This window comes from Hippocampus comes, unplaced genomic scaffold (assembly GCF_001891065.2).
Source record: "Hippocampus comes isolate QL1 unplaced genomic scaffold, H_comes_QL1_v1.1 scaffold105, whole genome shotgun sequence".
In the NCBI taxonomy this organism is placed as follows: Eukaryota; Metazoa; Chordata; class Actinopteri; order Syngnathiformes; family Syngnathidae; genus Hippocampus; species Hippocampus comes.
The window spans coordinates 2,786,998-2,810,923 of record NW_017806235.1 but is presented as its reverse complement, the minus strand read 5'-3'; the positions used below and the strand labels follow the sequence as shown (position 1 = coordinate 2,810,923).

The 23,926-nt window shown below is 44.7% G+C and overlaps 2 protein-coding genes and 1 long non-coding RNA gene across 5 annotated transcripts in view; all 3 read right to left on the bottom strand.

Moving 5' to 3' along the window:
• Nucleotides 1–3: 3 nt before the first annotated feature.
• Nucleotides 4–3,215, bottom strand: eif4e2 (eukaryotic translation initiation factor 4E family member 2; the record flags this gene model as incomplete). The annotated part of the gene is made up of 6 exons (XM_019856650.1): nucleotides 3,075–3,215; nucleotides 1,426–1,537; nucleotides 1,166–1,300; nucleotides 754–858; nucleotides 526–678; nucleotides 4–366 (listed from the first exon to the last, which is right to left on the bottom strand). Coding segments are annotated over exons 1-6 (888 nt in total), but the record flags the coding sequence as incomplete, so codon positions are not given.
• A 1,286-nt stretch (nucleotides 3,216–4,501) lies between these two features.
• capn10 (calpain 10) lies at nucleotides 4,502–11,400 on the bottom strand. Of its 2 annotated transcripts, none has more exons than XM_019856827.1 (13): nucleotides 11,153–11,400; nucleotides 10,358–10,563; nucleotides 9,971–10,102; nucleotides 9,693–9,889; nucleotides 9,275–9,522; nucleotides 9,041–9,182; nucleotides 8,236–8,402; nucleotides 7,737–7,978; nucleotides 7,465–7,667; nucleotides 7,132–7,384; nucleotides 6,871–7,061; nucleotides 6,562–6,607; nucleotides 4,502–6,410 (listed from the first exon to the last, which is right to left on the bottom strand). In XM_019856827.1, the coding sequence occupies exons 2-13, from the start codon at nucleotides 10,502–10,504 to the stop codon at nucleotides 6,288–6,290; spliced, it is 2,091 nt and encodes a 696-aa protein (XP_019712386.1). In that variant the 5' UTR covers nucleotides 10,505–10,563; nucleotides 11,153–11,400; the 3' UTR covers nucleotides 4,502–6,287. The 2 variants fall into 2 exon arrangements, with proteins under 2 accessions (XP_019712386.1, XP_019712387.1); XM_019856828.1 differs by having other exon boundaries at nucleotides 4,502–6,317; nucleotides 11,153–11,399.
• A 1,276-nt stretch (nucleotides 11,401–12,676) lies between these two features.
• LOC109507413 (uncharacterized) overlaps nucleotides 12,677–23,926 on the bottom strand; it is a 13,730-nt gene continuing 2,480 nt past the window's right edge. Inside the window, exons 2-4 of one of the 2 annotated variants that reach the window (XR_002166461.1) lie at nucleotides 22,743–22,827; nucleotides 14,162–14,297; nucleotides 12,677–13,770 (exon numbers count right to left, since the gene is read on the bottom strand). This is a non-coding gene — a long non-coding RNA (uncharacterized LOC109507413). Of the gene's footprint in view, nucleotides 13,771–13,855; nucleotides 14,298–22,742; nucleotides 22,828–23,926 lie in introns of those variants that run through there. The other variant, XR_002166460.1, reaches the window with a different exon arrangement.

Here is a 23,926-nt window from a genome sequence, read left to right as displayed (position 1 = left end):
ATTGTTGTTGTCCACTTGGCGTCGCCACACACATGTCAACTTCAAGATGCAACTTTTAAGTTTCTGGACACATTTATTAGACTGCTCAATAACTGACTTGAGGAATGAATCGGTGACTACAAGCTTCGTATTCCTTCGTAACATAAATGAGTAAGAGTTGCACAAAGTGCGCATGCAGAGGCGGATCGTGTGGTTAAAGGTAATAAAAAATGATGGGAGACATACATACTTAATGCTGTCTGTGTGTGTCTTGTACTCCATGATGGTGTTGGGGGGCAGGTTGAGGACTCGCCGGAGTGTATCTCTGATGCGGGCCGTGGTGGCTTGGTCGCTGGCTGTTTTGTTCCAAATGGAGATGATGTCCTCCTGGATGGACATATGACCAAACAAGGCATTGAAAAAAACATTGTAATATACTGTAGTTGCCCCTTGTGGGTGGTTCAACGACACAAATGTATTATTACTCAGGGTGGAACGGTACGCCAAATTTCTTCAGTCCTTCAGTCATGTATGTGTTTGTACTACCTGAAAGCGGACCGACACGACGGCGCCGCAGATCTCCTCGCCAACCATGAACTGCTCGCCCAGCATGGCCAAGATGAGGTTTTCCCAGCAGCGGGACGCCAAGCCTTTCCGCAAACGGATGATCCACTTGCCGCCCATTTTGTTGGCGTCGTCCTTGACACACAAAACAGTCGGCTTAGAATTAACTGGAAGCCCTACCGCGAGATAAAACACCCAAGACGCTCTCACCTCCCACATGGGTTTGATGCCTTCTTTGAAGAGATGAAAGTCACTGTGGCCCGTTAGGTCGCCTGGTCGAATCATGTGACTGTAGAAACGCCAGAACTGCTCCACCTTGGGGGTTAAATTCAGGAAGGAGAAGTACCTTCATCATCATGGACAGAGGTGTGACAACAGAAATAAAACGTTTTGGCCACCTCTGGCCACCACGTAAGCTTCGCCCCTGGTGCAGCAGTTTTGATTTCCATCCACCCATTATGATTTGAACCTTTAATGTCTGTGTGAGAACAACAGCCGTCTGCGACCTGTGCTAATTACTCTTGTCAGTCCCTCAAGGGAAAGAGGAGGCATGCATTTGGGAAAAGTCCATTTTGATTACCCGCTGGACACGAAGAAGCATCAGACAGAAGAAGTGACATACCGAAGCGAAGCTGCCGATCTGTTTGATGTTCTGCTCGTAGCTCTGAGTGCTGGCTGGCCTCCCCGGGTTCCTCCTGGAGTACCAAAACGTGTAGTTGTACTGAAGAGGGTGCTCACCCACCCCTGGGATCACCATCTATGGAAAAAAAAAAAAGAAGAGGAAGATAAAGCGGTTGGAAAGACAAGGGAGTTCTCCTCTGCTCGTGCGCCGATGCAGCAATTGTTCCAAAGCTTGGTGTAAAACAGGCAACAGATTGACACCTTTTTCCGTGTAGAGTTCTGCTCCTTGTCATCATCTTCACTTTTTTCCTTCTCACTGTCTTTCGGTGAGCCTTGGTCCTGTTCGTGGTCACCGCTGTCATCATCTTTCAGACTGGAGATGAATGAAACACACATTTGACTTGTTTTGTGCTCCACGCTGATTTGCCTTCCCCATTTTTTGGGGTGATGTCATTTTATCTTGCTAAATAACTTCAGGGTCTACGAACAAATCTTCACACGGCGAGGCCTAACATAAGGGATGCAGGTGACAGTCAAATGCGGCTCGCCGTTACGCAAACACCCAGATTTTTCCCTACCAAACAGCGCTGTGTAAAGATTCAATAGTCAGACCTCTTTAGAAGTGTTCGCACTGGTTATACAGGCTCCGAATTGTACAGGTTGAAGGTGTGTTTGATTCACTGATTTACACAAGAGAAAGCTGTCATTATTTGACATGATCCAGCTGATAGCAATATGCTAAAGCAGTGGTTGTTTAACTTTTAACACCTAATACTTAATTAGCTATCCAAGTACCACCACAATGACCGGCATTAAAATTCAATAATATAGTCGGGGCTCAGTGTTGATCAAAAACCAAGACCAATGTGTTATGTCTAAAATGTTTGATATTTTCGTAAGTCATTGTAACACGATGCAGTTTGAAGAATAGCTGTTTAAAAACAGGGGACAAACCCGTAATTATTCAATGAAAATGTATTAGACACAAAAGCTACAAAGAAAAAGCACCCGATTAAACGTTTAAAAACAAATAAAGATATGTTCAAATGTAAAACCCTTAAAAGTTAAATTCAAGTTTGGCAATGAATTTTGTGGAAAAGGTCTAAAATATTCATTACTGACTTTAATGAGGACATCAAAAATGCATCTTGTGCGTTCGTGGAAGGGACAAATGTAACACAAAAAAAAACTGGAATAATTGGTAGGAGCTAAATGTCAATTACTGCCGCTATTATTACGCAACACCGGAATATGCCTTGAAGCCGACACATCTTGCATTTCTACACCTGTACATTTGACACTTACGGGTTTTTGATTTGACACATGCACCTCCTATTTTGGTAGGCTCAGTGGTCAACATAGAGAAGGACACTGGGTAGCTAAAACCCTTCCTTCTCTTCAATGACATGGTACAAAACAGTATTTTTAAGCACTAAGTGACTACGACAATGAGTGCATAAGTGGAAAATATAATAGTGTAAATATCCGCGACCAGTTAGCACACATCATTTTGCAAGCGTTCCATTCGTTGTTCCATACCGGAGTGGGCATCAGTTTAAACCGAGCCTCCGCTCGCTTTCGCCAGCCATTCAACAACTACCACACCGTGGATTTGCGGCCTAGAGCTTCCTCCTGGGCTAAGCTAAAGCTAAAGCTAACAACATGTAAAGTTCCCTGAGATAATATGACATATAATTGCATCCAGTGCAAAGATATTCCTCCCAACGGTAGCGTGAAACGATACCGCGCACTCGCGTGGGTTTATTGGTTACCATTGCACGCAAAAGCATGCTTTTCCACAGACACGCCTCTCATTTTACACGCAACACTCCGATCAAAGTTACTTCCAAGCACCAAGTGTGAACCTCCATGGCTGCAGACGATACACACAGATATGTCCAGGTACTCACGCGTCAAATTTGTTGTTCATTATTTTGCAACAGGGAGTTTCTCGTAGGGCGACCTCAGCCTCCAGTAGTGAGTTCCGCAGGAAGGGTGGCGCGCAAGGCGCGTGGACGTGGACATGCAAAGCGCATGGTTTGCCGGCTTCGCCGGTCGTGATGGTGCAAGGTTGAATTGAATGCCACGTACATTGGAGTACGTATCATTTTGGACTATTGTATTGTTACAGTAATTAGAAACACTTCATTTAAAGTTCCAGAGGTACCTTGATTTCAGAGTTTAACTTGTCCGGTGTAATGTAGCGTAACCACCTTCGTAACTCAATAGCTCGTAATTGAAATACATTTTTTTCCTTTGAAATGAATTGAAAAGCTTTGATCCGTTACTCCACCCCCACCGCAAACAGCCACGATTTTTCTTTAAAAAAAAAAAAAAAAAAAGCAGTTTAATGAATAAATAAAAAACATAAAAGAGAATCTAAAGTGAGTGGGACTTAGGTCTGAATCGCTACTAAGGTATTCATCCCTTACAATAAATAGTTGAAAATGCATCAGCGACTGTGGGACTGCTCGTCCAAATGCGAAGGCATGACAGTTCCATTATTGCAGGATATTTTTCCCCACTTCACTCAAAGCGGTGGCGTATCTGAAGCTCGATGGTTATTCGAATAGTGTATTTCTGGAATGTTGTCCATTCACTAATATGGGGTAGGGAACTCCGGTTCCTCGAGAGCCACATCGTGCCTGTTTTCGATCTTTCGTTACTTCTACTACACACCCGATACAAACGATCAGCTCATCAGAAAGCTATGTTGAAGCCTGAAATGATGATCATTTCAATTGAATCAGGTGTGTTGGAGTAAGGAGAGATCCAAAACAGGCAGGAAATGGGCTCTCGAGGAACCGGAGTTCCCGACCTCTGCGCCAAAACATGATCTTCATACAAGGGGGGTTGGGGGTTCAATCCTCGGCCATTACGACCTTGTCGAAGTGTCCTTGAGCAAGATACTGAACCCCAAGTTGCTCCTGATGCTGCGTCATCAGCTGGTAAATGAAGAAGCAGTGTAAAGCGCTTTTGAGTCCCACGGCTAGAAAAGCGCAATGTAAGTGACAGACCAGAAGACACTTAACCTTCTGCCATCTAGTGGAAGAGAATTTAGTTGTTCTGGTGTAACTATAAGTCGCGAGCACATGATACTACTACTACTAATAATAATGCATTACTCGTTGTAAACAGGTAATTCTCAGACAAATTAAGTGAAATTGGCAGCGATGGGTTCGCTACGTCACCCAATTTGGGTTATTTTCAAGGCAGCAGTGTTGAGTGTTGTGCCAATCATATACTGTATAGATTTTGAATGTCCTTTTACTTCTTGATACTGCCATGCGGCTTTTATTTTTTTTTTCTGACAATAAAGCAGCATTTAATTCAGCCATCAATTATCCGTACCACTTTATTGTCACAAGTGAAATAATTCTGTTGACATGAGGTAGGTGTGCAGTCAGCGCCAGAAAAACATACACGCAACTCCTCATGAACTTTTTATTTTTCACATGGATCTTTCAAATCAAAATCTTCAAAAAACAAAACAGTACAACACAACTCTTCTTCTTTTATCCTTCTGCTTGGCACTGTAATCCAGTGAGTCAATCATCAGAAGGCCTTTCTATGACAGATATGGTGGATGAGCAAGAGGCAAACCCGCTGCCAAACGCGCACGGCCTCAACACAAAACCAATTGGCACCCTCTTCACACGGGCCGACCTCCTCTGATGTGCCGCATCCCTTGTTTCATCCCTCGCATCCTGCTGCTCGTCATCTGTTCTCGCCGCCACTTCGGAGGCTCCGTTCGGGTCGGAGTGGTGGTCCGAGGGGGGACGGAAAAGGGAGCTGAAGGCTGGTCATGCCATTGGTAACCATATATAGACATCTGGAAGTGTGCTGTTGTGCTGTGTGGATGATTTACTAGGTGAAAGCGTCACTACATAGGGATGTTTAGATAGTGGACTATGTTGCGATTAGGTTGCAGCAGCTATGTTCAGAATCATTCACTCATTCCAAATTCCCTTTGCATTGCTTTAGTCACTGCTCTGCTTGACGTGTTTCTTTTCACAAAAAGCTTACGCCTTTTGGTCAGAAACCGGTGTCAACGCACAGTATGTCTGTAGGTCTTATCATTTCCCTGGTGGGCAAAGCGCAAACATGAGAGTGAGCAACACAATACCCACTCAATTATCATGATGCACAAACCGTTTAACAATTTATTACGTTATGTTATACCTGCATCTTTTCAAATGACGAAAACGACACAGTCCACTCGTCATCCGTTTGAAAACAAAACACTACATTGATGCGCAGTTAATTACGTTATTGTGGTTCGCATAATTACATGGTAATGGATTAATGTCAGCATTAATTTCATACAAAGCATTTTATGTCCATCCCTGCCTTTTCCTGTCTCGACGCAATGCATCATGGGATATATTGCTTTTCAACTGACCATCAGTTGGACACAACTTTTCACAATGCACTGTCGGACACATTGAGGTCACTTTTATAGGGGATGACTTGTACTCACAACATATTCCAACAGCACTACAAAATACCCAAGTCGCTATATAGCGGATAGGGAGTGATTCTGAGCACAGCCGCGCACACAGACACACACACAGTGTACGCTGAATATGGAGTGTATATGGCCGGCACTGGTGGATTGGTAGACCACTCCGGCTTGGTATGGCACGGTCGTGTCGCGGTGCAGTTTGGTTGGCTCAGCCGTTGCAGACCAACCCCTCACCCCTTGCCCGCAGCGCTTCTGTGAGGACCTTCATGAGAGGAGCCTTTGTTCTGGTCCGACGGCCGCCTCAGTGACTGAATGAGCAACAGCGGTGGCGGCTTTCTTCAATGGCGGCTGTTTGTTTACACCAGCCAGTCCCGTCATAGTTCATTAGCAGCCCAGCCCACCGACAACCCCTCTGATGTCCTAATGGCCAATGAGTGCCTCGCCGCCTATTGGCGCTGAGCCTGAGCATTTTGGTATGAAGGGGAGCGCCACCACCCCCCACACCGCTACCCCCCCAACTCACACATTCCCAGTAAGTCACAGTGCACATGTGTAGCCGTACATGTGTAGCCGTACATGTGCACACACATTAATATCAGTGGGGAGTCCTTTCATCATACGGCCAACCTCAGTGAAGCAGCAAACACGAGGCTAAAGGCTAGCTTTGCATCATAGAGATGTGAGACACCTGCAGCCCAAAAAAACACACACACACACACACACACATTATTAATGCGTTATTCACTGCTGCCATCTTCTGATCGTGTGCTTTGTTGGTCATCTTGAGTACAACACACACGATAAGCATACACATTGAGATTTTTTTTTCCTCATCGCGTCTAAGGTCTCTCATGTTTAAAAAAAATTGTTACATTAGAAATGGGTGAGCGCATACCCTGCTTTGCCATTCAAAGATAATACCATTTACTAACCTCCTGAATGGCTCTTCCCAACTTCTCTTGGCTTTTCACGACTCTCCTGAGGGAGACACAAACACACAGGTTCACTCTTATACTCTTATTAATACAGTGGTGCAGGTTCCAGTAAACCAGCTGGCAATAAACAGCTTGAAGTGAACATCATTTTTTTTATTTATTTATTTTTTTTTAAAGAACAGATCATGATGTGCTTGTTGTGAAGGTTGACGCTACTACCTAGCATTCTGAAGTAAAAACTTTGAAAGAAAAATCTCATCCGTATCGCGAAAGGACTCACGAGTCGGGTCACGCGTGACCACAAACCTGTGTATTCGCCGCGCAAGGCTGATGGTGAAGTCTGCGGCGCAGTTGGGCTGGTATGTGGATGGTACGATGAGGTAAGCTCCAAGCGGAAGAGTGCAGGACAAGCTGACATCCTGAGTGTAGCAGTGGGGAACACAACTGGCAACGGGGTCCTCACTGGGGATGGAATGACTTTGCTTCCCGGCCGGTATCTGGAAAAATCCGGAAAGTTATCCAAGTCAGCCTTAAATGTCATGTTGAGATGACTGAATGGATCATCACCTTATAAACATGGAAGCCGATGGGGAGCAGATCAGTTTCGGTACGGCTCTGGTGTAGATTAACCTTGACGTTGAGGCCCGGCAAAATTGGCTCGTCGCAAACCGTAAATGGGAAGCAGGGGTTCTGCGCGTGGGAGGGGAAGTTCCTGCTTCCTCCGGCAGACCTTCCCTCCACCCACGAGCCCCGGAAGTGATTGGTCTCCCACTCTCCGTCTGTAGTTAATGGCAGGAGAGGTGCTGGGCTCTTCAGGGCACTAAGAAGGGCACGTTTTCATGACAGATCAATTCAAAATCGAATCCAATGACAGCATCTTAGCATTAGCGATGTGCTTACCTGACGGATGAGGTAGAGGACGAGAAGACCCTGATGAGGAAGCGGGCCTCTGCTCCTGGCTGGTAGGTGCTGGGGATCATAAGGTAGTGTCCGGGCTCCAGTCGCTCGTGGAGCACCACCTCCCTCTGGTGTGCGTGGCAGTGAGTAGAAGCACATGGCGGTTTGTTCAAAGTACGGCTCAGATTAAAACGTTTCTTTTCCACCTGGCGAGGGAAGAAAGTGTTGACACAAAGCTACACGCAGATCACTTGAAAACACGTGATGGCACAAACCTTCCACATGTGTAGCGCAATGGCCTGGTAGCGCCGACGCCTTGCGTCATCCTCGAGGGCCGCGTCTGAAAGTTGTCTCGGCTTTCTGTGCTGCAGCAGAGATACGACAACCTCGCCGTTCTCGCACATCTTGAGCCAGAACTTTGGGTTGGTGCCGTAGCTGCTGCTGTTTCGACTCCCACCGGAGGAGAGGCCCTTTACCCAGCGTCCAGCGAGGTGGTGTCGGTGTGGCAGCGGGTTTCCTGTTTGAGACATCATTGGGAAGATCCTCAAGTGAAATGATGTTTTAATTTTTTGGCGTGATCAAGTTCTTAACTCCATTTTATAGACACACTCAATTCCAATGAAGTGGGGACGTTGGGTTAAACATACATAAAAACAGAAGACAATGACTTGAAAATCATGTACAACCCCAAAAACAAATCAACAACAATGACAAAAGTCAAGGTACACCCTGCAAAGTACAAATGGGGACTGTTGTACTGAACAAGAGAATTACCAGTGTAGATACTTTGCAGGTGTCCCTCCTCATTGATCGGGTAGCCTACTGTGACATCATCAAACTGGGACAGGAATTCAGACTCCTCCAACCAGAAGTCCCCCTGTGCCGCTTTGGCTTGGATGTCCAGAGCATCGGCTGAATCGAGCGACCGCCATCCCGCACCACTACACGGAGAGAGGAAGATTGAGCAAATGGTTCTGACCGAAAGCAAATCGTGCACAAAACCATTGCGCATATCGGATTGTCAGTCAGAAACATTCCATCCTCTTGTTAACTGATAATCGTTTGTGTACTCACTGCATCGTTCAATGAGAGTCAATACAAGTGCTGCATATATTTAAGAAATAGATGACGCAAGAGTACGTGAAGACGGGCTGATTCATTGGCAATTACAAATTCTATCAATGGTCTCGTGGTGATTCAGGTAAAATAGAGCGCACAACGTGGTGACTTCCTGATTCAGTCTCAACATCTGCATGGCCTGACGAAGAACAGAACATCGGCTATTGTTGCGGACTTGCTGTCCAAGGAAGACTTACGATGCTGAAAACCACTACTGACAACAAAAAAACAAACAAAAAAAATCAACACAAAAGATCAACTCACATTTTCCCAAACATTTCAAATTATTTCCCCCAACCACTACTGACAACAAAAAAACAAACAAAAAAAAAAACAACACAAAAGATCAACTCACATTTTCCCAAACACTTCAAATTATTTCCCCCTTTTTAAGAAATAAAATGGTCATTTAGCCCTGTCGCTGCACCAGTGGTGTTTGTGACCAAATAAAAAGCCTCACCCCTCTGTCCAGGCTCCTCCCCAGCAGCATCTCCCCCAGGGGTTTCTGACCCTGAAGAGTCGCACTGGGCTTCCTGCGAGCGTCTTCACGTCCAGCCACTCCATCACAGCCATGGCATGGTGCTGGCCCAGCACGCTGTCTCCTAACAGCAAGTGACATGGCTCATAAGACGATGCAATGAAAATGTAGCTTTTATGCACAAAACAAAACAAAACAAAACAAAACAAAACACACCTCCTGGGATGCTTTGAGTGGAGCAACTGAGTGCACAAGTCGCTCTCAATGTATATATGAAGTCCAGTTTAAGCCTTTTCCTCGTGGCCCGATTGTGGTTCTCCTCTGGTGTGCGCTGCTGCTGCTCCTCCTCCTCCTCCTCTGAACCAAAGTGAGACAAACTCCAGCACTCTGCAAGACCCCCAGTCAGGTCCACTAAGGCCTCAGACACCTGCCCGGCCCACAGATGCTCATATGAGCCGTGGTGTCTGAAAAGCATGGAGAACGGGGACAAATGGGTTTACTGTGTGAATCGCAAAGTAACGCAATTCTACATGTACAATATTATTGCGATAATATGTCAACGTATTGGGCCAATCTTTTCTGGACTTCTGTTTTAATGGATCAGTAGGAACAATCCAATTGCCTGGCGACTTACTTGGCGTAGGCCTTCTCCAGCAGAGCCACCCAGAAGGCAGAGGGGGCGTGGCAGCGTGAGAAGCAGAGAGCCGAATCAACACAAGGCAGGCGGTCATCGATGGTCACCTCTGTCCAGTGTCCTTTCTCCCAAAAGTGAAAGTGAAAAGATCCTCTGTACTTGCTGTCACTCCACAAAGGCTGGTGGGGAGGAAAGACCTCCAGAAAAAATTAAAGGAAGGCATTTAAATAATAACCTACCGCATTACTAGGATGACAATTGTGGATTGTTTCCTGTACCTTGTCCAAAAGGTGTCTGTTCTTGAGCAGCACAGAGCAAGCGCACAGAAACCAACAGTCTCCCAGCAAGCCTTGCTTGGCATGACTCAGGTGGATGTTGTCAGGGAATACAACTGGTGACTGGCAGATCTCCTGAATATTATTATCATTTAATGATCTGTTGTTTTAGCTGTCTTTGTTTTCATACTGTATGTCTGATTTTTACTTATGCCCACCACTATGTATGTCGTCGATGTGGTTGTTTTAAAGTGCTTTATAAATAAAGTTGAGTTGACAATTCAGTTGAATGAAATTAACAGTGTTCTAATTTATCAAGTTGCACCACGACATGTGTCAGTAACTTTTTATAAATGGTGCCAATAACGACAGTGAAGGACTGGGTCTAACCTGTGGACGCAGCCAAATGATGTGGCCCTGCAGTCTGGAGATGGGCGTGGAGCTGTCAGAGAACAGAGAGGAGTCATCAGGGGGGAAGTCCAGGTCCTCGAAGAGACCACCTCCATCACCACACTCTGTCCTTTTTCCTGCCCTCATGGCTCCAACCTGCTGTATGTTGAGTCCTCTCAACCATCACCGCCTTCAATACCATTTCACTTGTAAAATAGGACAAATAAACCACAAATTACAATCACTGCTTTGCAAATACAGTATCTTCGTCTGAGGTGAAGCTATCCTTTTTTGTTGGCGGGCCTTGAATGCCAATCATGCACCATGAAAACAGAAATTGCATCTTTCTGCTTCCCTTCCATTACATCTTCCAAAAGTCTAAGTGTGCTTGTATTCACTAACATTTATTATTGAGTGTAAATGCCAAAATATGCATTTGATGACTTACGATTTGTGTAAAGTGCTAATTCGCACACGATCAGTTACGTCACGCCAGTCTGTCATGGCAATGTGCACACAAACCCCTCCATTACAATGACAGGTGACAGAAGGGGTACTGTAATTACAACTTAATTACATATTCTAAGCATTAGCACGTACTAGTGACAGACGACGACGTGTTCCAATTTACCTGCACAATCGGGCTACGTCGCTGCCATAGCAACGGAATGTCGTCCGAAACCGATAACTCTTGTACAGCGCTTTAAACGATTCCGCCCATTGAGAGTGAAAAAGGCTAGATGTCTTCATTAGCCCCATCTGCAGTAATGCAAACCGGATTGTTTTCATTCTCACCTGCTTCGAGCAGCTTCTCCCTCGTCGTCATATCATCATAGCGGCTAACTAGTGTTAGCCTGTACACTGGAAATGATACACTATGTCCACACAGACTCATCTTGTTATGATTTAGGAGCTGTTGTATTTCACAAGATTGTACATCAATGTGTGATTTGTCTTAAATCATAAGAGCCGTGTTACATCACTGAGTGTCAACAAAAAGTGTGAAAATAAAATCACTTCCGGTCGGACAGTTCGTTCAAGCGCATCCTTCCTGTTCTGTTCAACACCGCTGCCACCTACTGTTGGTGTGGTTTATGACATGTTCCGCCAAAAGACATCGAAAGAGGTCGTCGTTTTACCTTTTAAATATGGTTTAAATAAAAGTAGAATTATTTTTCAATAATTTTTGTCGGTGTATACATTCGAAACATTTTAAAAAGTAAAGATTTTAAAGATTCTCTTTATTGTCAGCCATGCAATATTCGTTTTGAACAAAGAAAAAAACGTCTCTGCATACAGTAAAATATTGATAATATATTAGGATTAAATACGTAAAATAAATGTATTCATTCACTCATTACTACATATTTATCACATTGGGAAGACATAAAAATTATTATAAATATATGACTATATTATTAATAACAAACAACTCTGGTTTAAACGGGCCTCTTGTTGGTTGTTTTGATGATCATGTTAATATACTGTAATTTTTAAAAATGTAAACCTGAAATGGCATTACATGATACATGTATGTCAGCACTGAATTTCTACCTAAAAACTTCATCATACTTCAAATACTCTTCCACTCGATGACAGAAAGTACATGCATGGGTATGCATCTGTTGCCATTCATACAGCAGTGTTCAACTAAACAAGCTCAGTAAATTGGGACGAAATTATTATTATTTCTTTGTACTGCTCGTGACATTATTTTAGGTGATTTGCTGTGTTCAGTATAAAATATGTGTACCTGGAACAATCTCAGTTTGACCTCATCTCATGATTTTCGTCGCAGTTGTGTAAGAAAATGAACACTAGATGGCAGTGGAGAGACACAAGGGTCAGCTTTCAATTGCCGTCTGTGAAAATGTGCACGTGAAATATGTATTTTTTGTAATTACTTTGCTTTAAAATTGAGCAGCATTTTCCTTTCATGATCCTAAAGGTGGCGTGAGAAATTTAATGCTAATTTGAATATGCTGTTATGAATATGTCAAATAATAACACCATCTTCATCCTCCCTCTCCGCCTCCTGGTTCCGTACTTTGCTGCTGGCACCGCCATCAAAGCTGCGCAAACGTTTTTCGCCCGTCGCATGAATCCATCCCAAATGACAGTTAGGACTCAGGAGGCACGCTCACAGCCACGGTTACATCACCTCCACTCTTCTGCACCAGCGCACAGAGTGCTTTTTGATGAATAATACAGAGCGACGGGCGAGAGCGGGCCTTGGACGTTATGGCTCGGTAGATGACAGGGGGGGGGGGGCACGTACCATTTGTGAAGTCATGAACAAATAAAAATACTCACAACTGGGAGTTGTAGGTGTGACTTTATTTCAAAACAGGGACACTTACATGGAATGACTTGTTTAAAAGAAAACGAGGGAGTGGTACTTTTTATGTCACGATATCTATTTTACTCTATGTAAACTTATGGTAAGCTAATGTATAATGTTATGGTAATGAGCTGAACAAGTTCGAGAAACCCTAGTTTACGCGCGCACATGCGCCAACACCCAGAGGAAACCGTGTCATGAAAGTCAAACACACACAACGGGAGGTCCTCAATTGTGAAGTCCAAAATGACCCCGTTAAAAGCTACACCGGAAAGCCTATCTAACAAACTCGACTAATTCTAGCGTTTATTTGTTCCTCCGGTCCATTACAGCCAACGTAAGACAGGCAGTTAGCATGGAGCTGAGCGAATGCACTGTATAATTAGGCGAACAAAAAAGAGAGGGATGCAACATCTGAAGGAGAAGAGGCTCCAGATGATTACACATTCACTCCGCTTCCTTCCCCCTTGCTGCACACAGAACCGCCAATTAGATGAGAGGTGGATGAGGACAAGCGAGCAGCCAGAAGTCTATCTGTGTCGCTATTTCTCCTGCTCCCCGAGACTCACGGTCGAAGAATACAGAAGTGAAAAACGAGAAGGTAATGAAGAAAGAAATCACAGCCTTTCACATCCGGTTGGGAAGATTGGCCGAGACTGGAGTCAAGGCAGATCTGGGCCACAGTTGCACTCATTGTTCAGTGAGCTTTTCTACACAGTCCAACCCAGCGACAGCAATGAATGTTGATTGTGACCTTTTAGGTCGGAACCACAGGGTGACTCTTGTGTGTGTGCGGGGGGGTGGAGGGTGGGGGCTCGGGGTGCAGAGGGTGTGCGTGCTTCAGGATTTGCATGCGCCCACTCGCCCGCCCGTTACGGCCGGAGGGCATTCTTCGCTCTTTGCTGACGTTGTCGGGGCAAACCTCAGGGCACAGTCAACGGTCGATGGTTTCGATGCGATCCATACCAAACTCACCGACAGCGTTGAATGTTCTCCGAGGCAAGCGGGACGGCGGCGCTGAACAGGATGTGGCTCCAACCACAGAGGAGGAGCGGGTTATGACTCATGCACGCTTAAACAGGAATACAAACGAAGACGCTTTATTGCATTACAGTGTTCCCCCGCAACATTGAAGATTTGTCACCAACTGTTTTTTTGTGGGGTTTTACGATCTACAGTACAGTGGTCATTTGTGAAACGAAATTATGTGGTTTGGGTGAATATTCTGATGTTTAATTATTCAATGTTTAATCGGCTTTTGTATTATGTGGCAGTTTGACAGTCAACCTTAAATGCAATTTATAAACCGCTTCAAGCCAGATGTGCTTTACCGGTTATTTGAGGAACTGTGTGAGAAAGTGAGAATGAGCTTTAAAAAGAATATGCTTTAAAAAGTGTGTTTTAACAAGTTGAAAGGTGTTTAATGCATGTGGGAGGGATTAAAACAATTCTATGGTTTTCACCAAATTCCGTGTGGGTATGGAACGTCTCCCTCGCGATAAACTGGGATTCACTGTATTGCATCACCACCATATTACCACCTGGATCAGAGCTCTGTCAGGTCTCCATTTTCATCTTCAGTGCAATCCCGGATGACAACTGAAAAACACAAAAGAAAGAAGCCTGTGTTTACCCTGAATTGTTTATTTGATTTACATTGAGGGCGGCACACTGGTCGATTGGATAGCATGTCCGCCTCAGAGTGCAGAGGTGGAGGGTTTGATTCCACCCCATGCTTGCGTGGGTTTTCTCTGGGTACTCCGGTTTCCTCCCACATTCTAAAAACATCCATGGCAGGTGAATGGAACACTCTAAATTGTCCCGATGTGTGATTGTAAGCACGAATGGTCGTTCGTCTATATGTGTCCTGCGATTGGCTGGCAACCGGTTCAGGGTGTACCCCGCCTACAGCCCAAAGACAAACTGAATAGGCTCCAGCTCACCCGCAACCCTAATGAGGATAAGCACGACAGCAAATGACGGAATTTTGGATTAAACACCACGCCAGCCGCACGCTCTGCTTGTGATTGCTCATTGTGGCGCAACGACTGCTGTCCAATGACTGACATTTATAGAGTGCCCACTTCCATCATGGCCTAACAAACAACTCGGATTGGCAATAAATTGGACTCCAACTTTAACCGGTTGGTAATATTGAATATCTGTTGTATTTTATAGAAATTGGCTCAGGAAAAAGCCGAATGACTAAACTGAATGGACCTTGAAAACAACAAGAGACTATTTTTTTGTCAAGCTACTCAAAACGGCATGATGAGCGATTGTGAGACGATTGCCTCATGGATTACCAATGAGTCAGATTTTTTTTACGTTAATAATTCATGAATTATTCTCTGTAATGGTTGTATGTGTGTGTGTGGGGGGGGGGGGTTAAACAGTGCAACTTTAACACTGCAAAATGATGTTATTGTTCACACTGGGGATTGGCATAGAAATCGATTCATTGGTGGATAAGAATTTGTATTGTGTGGAACTCAGTGTTGATTAACAACGTCTTGATGTGAAAACATTTTCGGCTATGGGAAGTGAGTCAACATCCATGAGTGGCTGCGGCGTCACTCGTCGGGCAGCATTGATCTGGCACGGAAGCAAGAGCTAGGAACATTCAGAGAAAGTGAAAAATGGTCACACTCCACCAATACGGTCAAAAATCTGTAACGACCATTGGCAAAGTAATTGGTAAAATACAGTACGAACAAATGAAAATCGTCAATGTTTGTTGTGTGAATGGAGACTGGAAATGATCAAAATCATCATACATCATTGTCATTTTCATCGGAAAGTCCCCCCAAAACATATTCTGTAAACGACATCAGGCGCGACATTGTTTGGAATAATATTCGAGGTTGTCATGGTTCTTATGGACACATAAACTGAGGAACAATGATGCCATGTCCTGCTGGGCAGCCTGGCCTTTCATTCGTTGAGAGCTCCTATTGTCACAAGCGGGCTTTTGCGCCGGGGGGAACAACTATCAGCAGTGTCACCCCACCGCGCCGCGCCGGCCCGGGGGCTGACGTCAGGGTGCCCAATGCGCATCTATGAACATTTGTTCACCCCCCTTTTTTATCGGCTTAGGTTGGTGATGTCAATGTGTGGGGGTGGTGGTGGCGGGGGGCGGCAAATGTCAGCCCACAGCGCCAACATGCTCTCCGCCCCACGGATGAGAAATGTATCACGTTATTGCAGCTATAATTCAGAAAGCCATAAAGGAGAGACAATTGGCTCTTTGACTTACTGCTTGTGCACACTCCATCCCTTTGTTAATATGACAAAGGAATACATTAGCCTATAAGATGCTACATTTAGAGTAAATAAAACATTCGTGTCAAACACTAACGGCCTGCCAGATGAAAGGTTTTCCTGACCGCCACCAGACACGAAAGCACAAAGGCGAAAGGTATTGTTGTCCTTTCTGAATTGATTGGTCTGTATAGAAATGAGCGGGATGATTCAAAAAACGTGACTACTAATTTTCGATGAACGTTGTTTAGAGGTGGCACACGCGCGCAGAGCGATATTGTGTCCCTTTACGGCATACGGTCAATGAACAACCACGCCTTTCGCATGACTTTGTCGAACGTAGCCGTGACAGGTTTTTATCCGCGGCAACATCAGCTTTTAGCGTGAAACATCTTAACTTCCCCTTGAGACTTGGCGAAAAAGCTTCAAGGGCCGAACTTCATGTCGAAATGTAGTCCAGCAGGGGAGGCGGCAGTAAAAGAGCATCCACTGTTCGTCTTGCGGAGATCATCCAGATCATTCCAAGGGGCTTTCGGCCAAGTCGTTCCAATTTGAAATCTATGCTAAGCCTCCTGTCAAGAGTTCAAGAGAGATCTTGTGTTGGTAGTAGCTAAAGAGAGTGTACAAGAGTCTCTTGAGGTCAGGCCCAATGAGCTTGTTTCTGGACACCACTTCATGGTCCGATGGCTTTGGTGAAAGAGAAAGTCTTGAAAGAGGAGGCTGGTGCGCAGACCTGCCTGTTGGAGCATGGACGTGCCTTTCACGACACATTGCAAATGTGCCCGTGAGTGATCGATTAAAACAAAGGTTTGGGAAGGTCGAAAAGCCACTTCGGGCTCACGTTAGGTTGAACGGCAAGTTTCTAATTTTGTTGCCTGTTGTAGGATCACCACTTGAAGGAACGATTCTCTCTATCGATCTCTACACACACACACACACACACACACACACACACACACACACACACACACACACACACACACACACACTTAAATGCCACATTGAAATGGCAGATAACTGCACCATATGGTGAGCAGGTGGGCCACTCCTGCCACAGCCTAGCAAACCACCATGTAACTTCCTCGAGTAATACTCGTCTGTCAAGTGTGGCACCAGGAAACTTTCCTCTCTTCCCCAGGCAAGCCACTCCAGGCGAGCGACAAAAGCGGTTCGGGAAGAAGTGGGTGGGAAGAGGCGTCAGCTGCTAGACAAAATAAAAAAAAAAAGGCTCTTTTTGTTCCCAACAATAAGCGATCTTAGGAGCGCTTCCGCAGCTGCAGCCAGATAGGCTTTCATTTGCAACTTCTCCTTTCCTCGACCGGGAGGAGATTTAAAATGGATGATAAAATTCAGGGGGATTAGAATCGTCTATCCAGCAAGAAATGGGGACACAAGTGAGAATTAGCAAAAAGAAAACGCTGGTAGGACTGTGGGAGTGGAATCAAACGATGTGCAAGTCGGCAAATCCTTTTACATACAGTGGAAAATAATTCGTATTGCAGCACTGCTTTGCTTCAAAGTTGTCCTAATTTTCAAAGATAGTTTTCCAACAGAAATAACGTTGCACGAGTCAAACCTTCATGAAATCGCAATGTTACAAGATTTAAACACTCCTAACTTCTACACAAGCGTGGATAGAAGTTAACCACTGAGTACAGTGTTACCCGACCTATTTGTGATTCGCCGATCCACTCTAATTTGCTTGCAAATTTGGTGCCATCCTGTGGCACTTTGGTGCCAAGAAACTACAACATGCTCAAGTGACAGGAGTGGTTTCTATTAGACAAGCCAAAGGCATTTGACTTTCGCAGTTCCACCGCATTTCACAAATGAATGATTTTCATTTGAAGTGCTCGGAGCACAAGGTGATAAATATCTGGAGTATCTTTTCGGAAATCCCAAAATGCACTTCCTGAGAGGGTGAGCCAGCGACCGACGAGGGGGTGGGAAGGAGGAGGTGCCCATGGTTTGTCTCTGGGGTGGTCTGACGCAGGAGTGGGAGAGGTTTTAATGTAGCGGCATGTCCAGTATATACTGTACATTTGCACTTAATGACTACCAGACCTCCGGATTGCCTCTGGGGGCCTCATACAGCCCCCTCCACCTCCCTCTCAAAATGCCTACACATGCATATGCTTCACTTTAAAGGCGGGACGTTGACTAAATGCGTTGTGCTGCTGCTCCCAGGGAAAATAGAACACAAGCCACAGTTTTCATAAAAGGCGACCTAAATATTCTAAGTATGTGCAGTAATTACAGTCTCCGTTTTTTTTTCTTTTTTTCCATATGTAGTTCTGGCTGCACACACTCAGGCAAACCTGCACAAAGACGTACTCTAACCTGACCTGTAGTACAAAAACGACCAGAAAAAAAACACAATCAAATTGTAAAACTAACAGTACAAGCTGTCACGGTGGTTGACCGCTTAGCACGTCGAACCTCACAGCGTAGAGGTGCAGGGTTCGATTCCAGCTCCGGCCCCCCTGTGTGGAGTTTGCATGTTCTCCCGGTGCCAGGGTGGGTTTTCTCCGGGTACTCCGGTTTCCTTACACATTCCAAAAACATGCATGGCAGGTTGATTGAACACTCTAAATTGTGCTTAGGTGTGATTGTGAGCGTGAAAGGTTGTTCGTCTCGATGTGCCTTGCGATTGGCTGGCAACCAGTTCAGGGTGTCCCCCGCCTACTGCTCGAAGACAGCTGGAATATGCTCTAGCACGCCCGTGACCCTCGTGAGGATAAGCGGATCAGAAAATGGATGGATGAATGGTTAATAGCACGAAAACACAAAGCCTAAATACTGAAGCGGGGTACAAACATACTGACAATCAGAACTTGTTTCATCATTTTTCCTCTCTTTACCGATCAGTCAGCAAAGGTCTGATTGTCGGATGTCTCTGAAAGAGTGGTTCTTATGTATAATATTTAAAATTTTAATACTACTGAACTGTATTTCCCAAATGCAGTGTACTAATTAAAAAAAAGTGTTTACCACAAACATCATTAGAAGTACCGGTACTACAGTTTGAGAATCACTGTAAAAAGACTGTCCTGAGCGATTCTCCTGTGGTGTAGTGTGTGTTAAGGGAGAAGTTTTGCCAGCACATTGGTTACAAGATAAGATGACAGTTTGCTTTAACAACTTATTTTTTTTCACTACTTGAATTACTCCATAGTGCCTCTCAAAGGTCAGCCTTGGTACTACAATTGATATTGTGGGCAGTGTTGGTAATCTCCAGTACACGACAAACTATCAGAGCAGCAGGTATACACATGCCACTTTTTTCTCATCCTGTGTGAGGCCTCTCACAACTAAAAAAAAATTTGTCAGAGTGTTAAAAATGCTTAAGGAGACAAATGAACATTACAAGAGGGCAAAATTGCCAATAAAGAGAAAAGGAAACATTGTAACACAAGGTGCGGAGTGTGCTCAACAAGTGCGACGACACAAACCAAAAACAAAGACGACTCGCTGGTGCCTTGGGACTGATTGGCAGGGTGGGGGTCACCGGGTGACCCACGACCTTTTTAACCCCGGAGGAATGTTGTCGTGCTGGTGCGCGTATTGTTCCTGCCTCCCCGAGGAGACTCAGCCATGCATCAGATGGATGTGAACATAGACTGCTCCTGAGAGCTTCTTCTTCTTCTTCATGAAACCCCCTCGTACCCCACAAAAAGCATCTCTTTCTTCACCACAATCCTTCCTTTTCTGCTCCTCACCCCAAGATTTGGACAAACAAAAGTTATCAACAAGTCTGAGAGTGGGATGTTGTTGTGCGTTCCGTGTGCACATGCATGCAGAAAGGTCGCTGACCTGTTTTTTTTTTTTTTTTAAGCATCCAGAATGCAGATAAAGTACTGTGAAACCTTCAGGCGCCATGATGTGTTGCCAGAGGAAGTCGGTGGTGCGAGAGGGAAGGTTGACAAGACGAGAGAGGCCGACAGACAATTACTGACCAGGTATGTCTGCCCATCTAGGGTTGGTCAGAGGAAATGGAAGAATTTATGATGTCATAAAAAAGTGCCAGCAGAGAGGTGCCGGAGAACAGGTTGTCTCTGGAGCTGGAGCCATAAAAAGACTCCTGCGGTTTCCGCTCCCTCCCCCTGACCACCACATGAGATGATAACAGTCCGCTGAGCGCCAGTAGCTCAGTGCAGAGTGCATAATTCAACTGGGAGCATGTGATAATGTAGGGCATGGATTGATGGGGACTCTTAACACTCAAATCTTCTCTCATCTATCACAGTGTAAACTACAGTTATATTAAACCTTCACTTCGCTTTCACAGATGCCCACGCCTGAGTTCTGCAATTAAGATTCAGGCATTATCCAATGAGAAAAAAAGGCCAAGCATTCAAAACACATAAATCCGGGATCTGCGCCTTTATTCAGATCCAAGCCGAATATGCCCCAAATTTTCCACTTTCTTGCCAAATTCGGTTCAATGCATTTTTACTCATCATATTAAACAAACGTATGTAGATGAAAACATAAACTTTAATATTTTAGTTGGTACTTGTTAGCATTACTATTGAAAACATTCTAGTGTATATACTGTATACAGCATCTTCTCAGAAATTACCGCATTACTTCAGATTTTAACGGACAATTTTACCCGAGATAAAGACTGAAATACTGGCATGAAAGTATCATTTTATTAAAGCATCCTTACAAGTCACTGAGCGCTTACATTTTAATCGACATGTTTCAATATATAACATATAGTGTACGAAGCCTCTGTATTCTTTTCAATATAGAATACATATCGTTAGACTACCAGCGCAATTGCCTAATTCATTTTTAACTTAATTTATTGTCACAATATCAGTCCAAAAAAAAAAAAGAAATACCAATGACTGCCAAGACTTTATTTTTAAACATATTTTAAAATATTATTTTTAAATATGTTAAATTATTTTAAAATATATTTTAAAATGACACAATATCACCGTGTACTGCTTTCATTCGTTAACTTTTGCCTTATTAAGATAGCAATAACTCAATCTTGCTCCAGGGGTAAGGAAAAAGCGAAATGAATATGCTCTGAAAGTGATGTCAACGACATCTGGTCCTCTTTGCGAGCAAACACTACTTCGTATACACGCCGGTGCACTTTCTCCTCTGAAAAGTTGTTTAAAAAAAACAAAAAAAAAGAGAGAAAGGTTATTTGCTTGACATCCTCGCTAAGGAGGTCTCCCATTGTAAAAAGGAGTGGCTGCACAGCCCCTTTTCCTTTCATCCCTCTGTTGGAGGCACGCTGCCTTTGTCACCCGGAGGACTGAACAAGCAACCTCTGGGCTATGCTACACTGGTCAAATACCTGGGAACTACCATCGTCCACGGTGGGGAAAAAAAAAAAAAAGAAGAAGTAGGAGGAGGAGGAAGCGGGACCGTAAGAGACGTGGAAGGGGGTGGGGCGTAAGGTGTGAGTTTTACCCTCTGGTATGGCAAGACTGGACGGCTAGAAGGAATACAAGCTGCTATTACATCTCCAGTAGGAAGAAGGAACGAAGAGCACCTGGAACCAAACAACTATCACAACCAACGGATGTCTAGATTTTGTTAAAAAAAAAAAAAAAAACACCACCACCAACATCTGTTTTTTTGTCTGTCATTTGAGAAAAGTAGAAAGCGCGAGGGAAATTAGGATCCTGCACCCCCCCGCCCCCAACCTTTCACACACTTTCACGCCAACTCAGCAGTGCAGCGCCACTTCCTGTACATGAGGGACCGTATAGGGGCGAAGTGAGTTTAAGTCCTCACCAAAGCGACCGCAGCCAGCCCCGATGTAAAGCTTTACATTTCCAGTCTGCACAGGCAGTCTGGGCAGACAGACCTCTCTGTCACACCTCATAAAGCAGAGCTCAAGCAGGAGGCTTGTTTGAACCCGGAGGGCATGGGGCGGGGGGGTGGTTTGGCTGAGGGGCCGTCGGTGCTGGGGTTAGATAAGGCAAAATAAGGACAAAAAAAAAGGAAGAAAATATAGAGATGTCCAAGCTTCCACGTTACACGCAGAAAAACGGGAACATTCCTGCGTTAAGTCTTTAATTGTGTCCTCGTTTCAAGTCTGTGTCTAATTGTCAGAAGGAGAACGAGGAGCCATCCGTTTATTTTCAAACAGTCCACAAAGAATGCTTGTCATTTCCTGGCGTTCCTCACTTCCATATGAAAGCCCCCCTTTCCTTGAGGAACAATGGGAAAGATTCCAAAATTTCCATGGGGAGTTTCTTGCGTGACCGCATAATAGCGAGCGTGTTGGGACGGGACCCGAGAGCGCCCGCCTGTGCGTGGACAGAGTTACGCCGCCGCGCCATGATTAAAGCGGCCGCGGCGTCTCGTAAATGACCTGGGAATGTCGGGGAGTTTTATTGGGCATGGACGAAGACCGAAACCGAGAGCAGATGTTCCAAGTTTAACGGGTTTCGCGCACCTCCCGACCGACTGATCTCTGAGTCGCGGGGAAATTACACACCCTTGGCGTAAGAGTTTCTTCATTAAGCAAAAGCAGCAACCGGTTCAAATGTCAAACTATGTTAGGCCCTTGAAAGCCACCCGGCTTGACCTTGGCAGACTTGAGCCTGTGGCTAGACATAAGGTCGGAGGTCAGCCACTCTTCTAGATGGGCAGTATGCCATGACGCCTAAGGCAGGGCACGCGGGGGGGGGGGGGGGGGGGGGGGGGGGGTATCTCCATTACCTAACTTTTCCATTTACACAGGGAAGCACTAAACACACATATGGACACGAATTCCTATGAACTCGTTGACCGTCTGACATCATTTACCTGTGAGGGCCCTTCGCGCCATCCAAGTTGTCTGTGCGAGAAGTGCCCCACCACATGCCTGCATTTTGGGGTCCCTGGATGATGTCTGGTATGGAGAAAGGAAAAAAAAAGAAAAACGATTTTAAGGACTCTTTCCACTTTTGGTTCATGCACCCCAATGGGCAACTTTGCTTTGCAGTGTTCTGCTGCTATATTGCAGTTCATCATTCCAATGCCTTCTATCTCGTTTAAGGTCACATCTCACTGAGCGTCGAAAGTTTGCAAGTGTGTGCGCACCTAGCGAGTGTTGTTTTTTTTCGTCAGGGTTCGTTCAAGGTCGCAAAGTCATTCTGCAACAATTTTATTGGTCTCAAACAGTTTTTCTTGTTGCAAAGAAATATTGAACATGTTAAAAATTTGACGGTGATAAGAAACTATTACAAATGTTTGGGAATGTTTGGTGAACGTCTGACCCAAAAAATAAATAAATAAATAAAACATTAGCGGCATGCGCACACTTGTAAATTTTAGCCGCTCAGTGAGACACGACCTCTATGTGTTTTTACAATCTACTTACTTACTGTATTGTCCTCACATCTGGGAAAGGCGAGCCATAGACGTTGATGCATTTTTCAGACATTTATTGAACGTCAAGGAGAACACAAACACATTCACGCAGGAGTTGCTGTTGATCTGAGCTAACATTCTCTTACTGACACGCAGACATCACATGCTACTCTATCATACCAAACCTCTGAAAGGCTCATTCTCATTGTTTTTTTTTAATCGCTCTCTGGCTTTCCTTTCATTCCTGTTAAATATTATCCACGGTATCTCTTAAGGGTTTGTTTACTGCACTTCATTGCCTCTGATCTGTACTGTGTGTATGCATGCTAGGGCAAAAAAACAAAACAAACAAACAAAAAAAAAAAACAACAACACCTTAGGGCTGATGCTCCCTGTGTACATTCTGACAATGACAGCATCACTGCCACCGAGTGTCGTGGATGTGCAATTACTTGTGTGCCAAACGAGTACGCTTATATCAACAACCGCCAAAATGAATTTTTACTCGCATTTGATGGTGGATTGGCAGAAGTTAATTTAGAACCCTGTATATAGTATTTTCGAAACATTATTTTTGTTTGCAAGTAATCTCTCTCTCTCTCTCTCTCTCTCTCTCTCTCTCTCTCTATATATATATA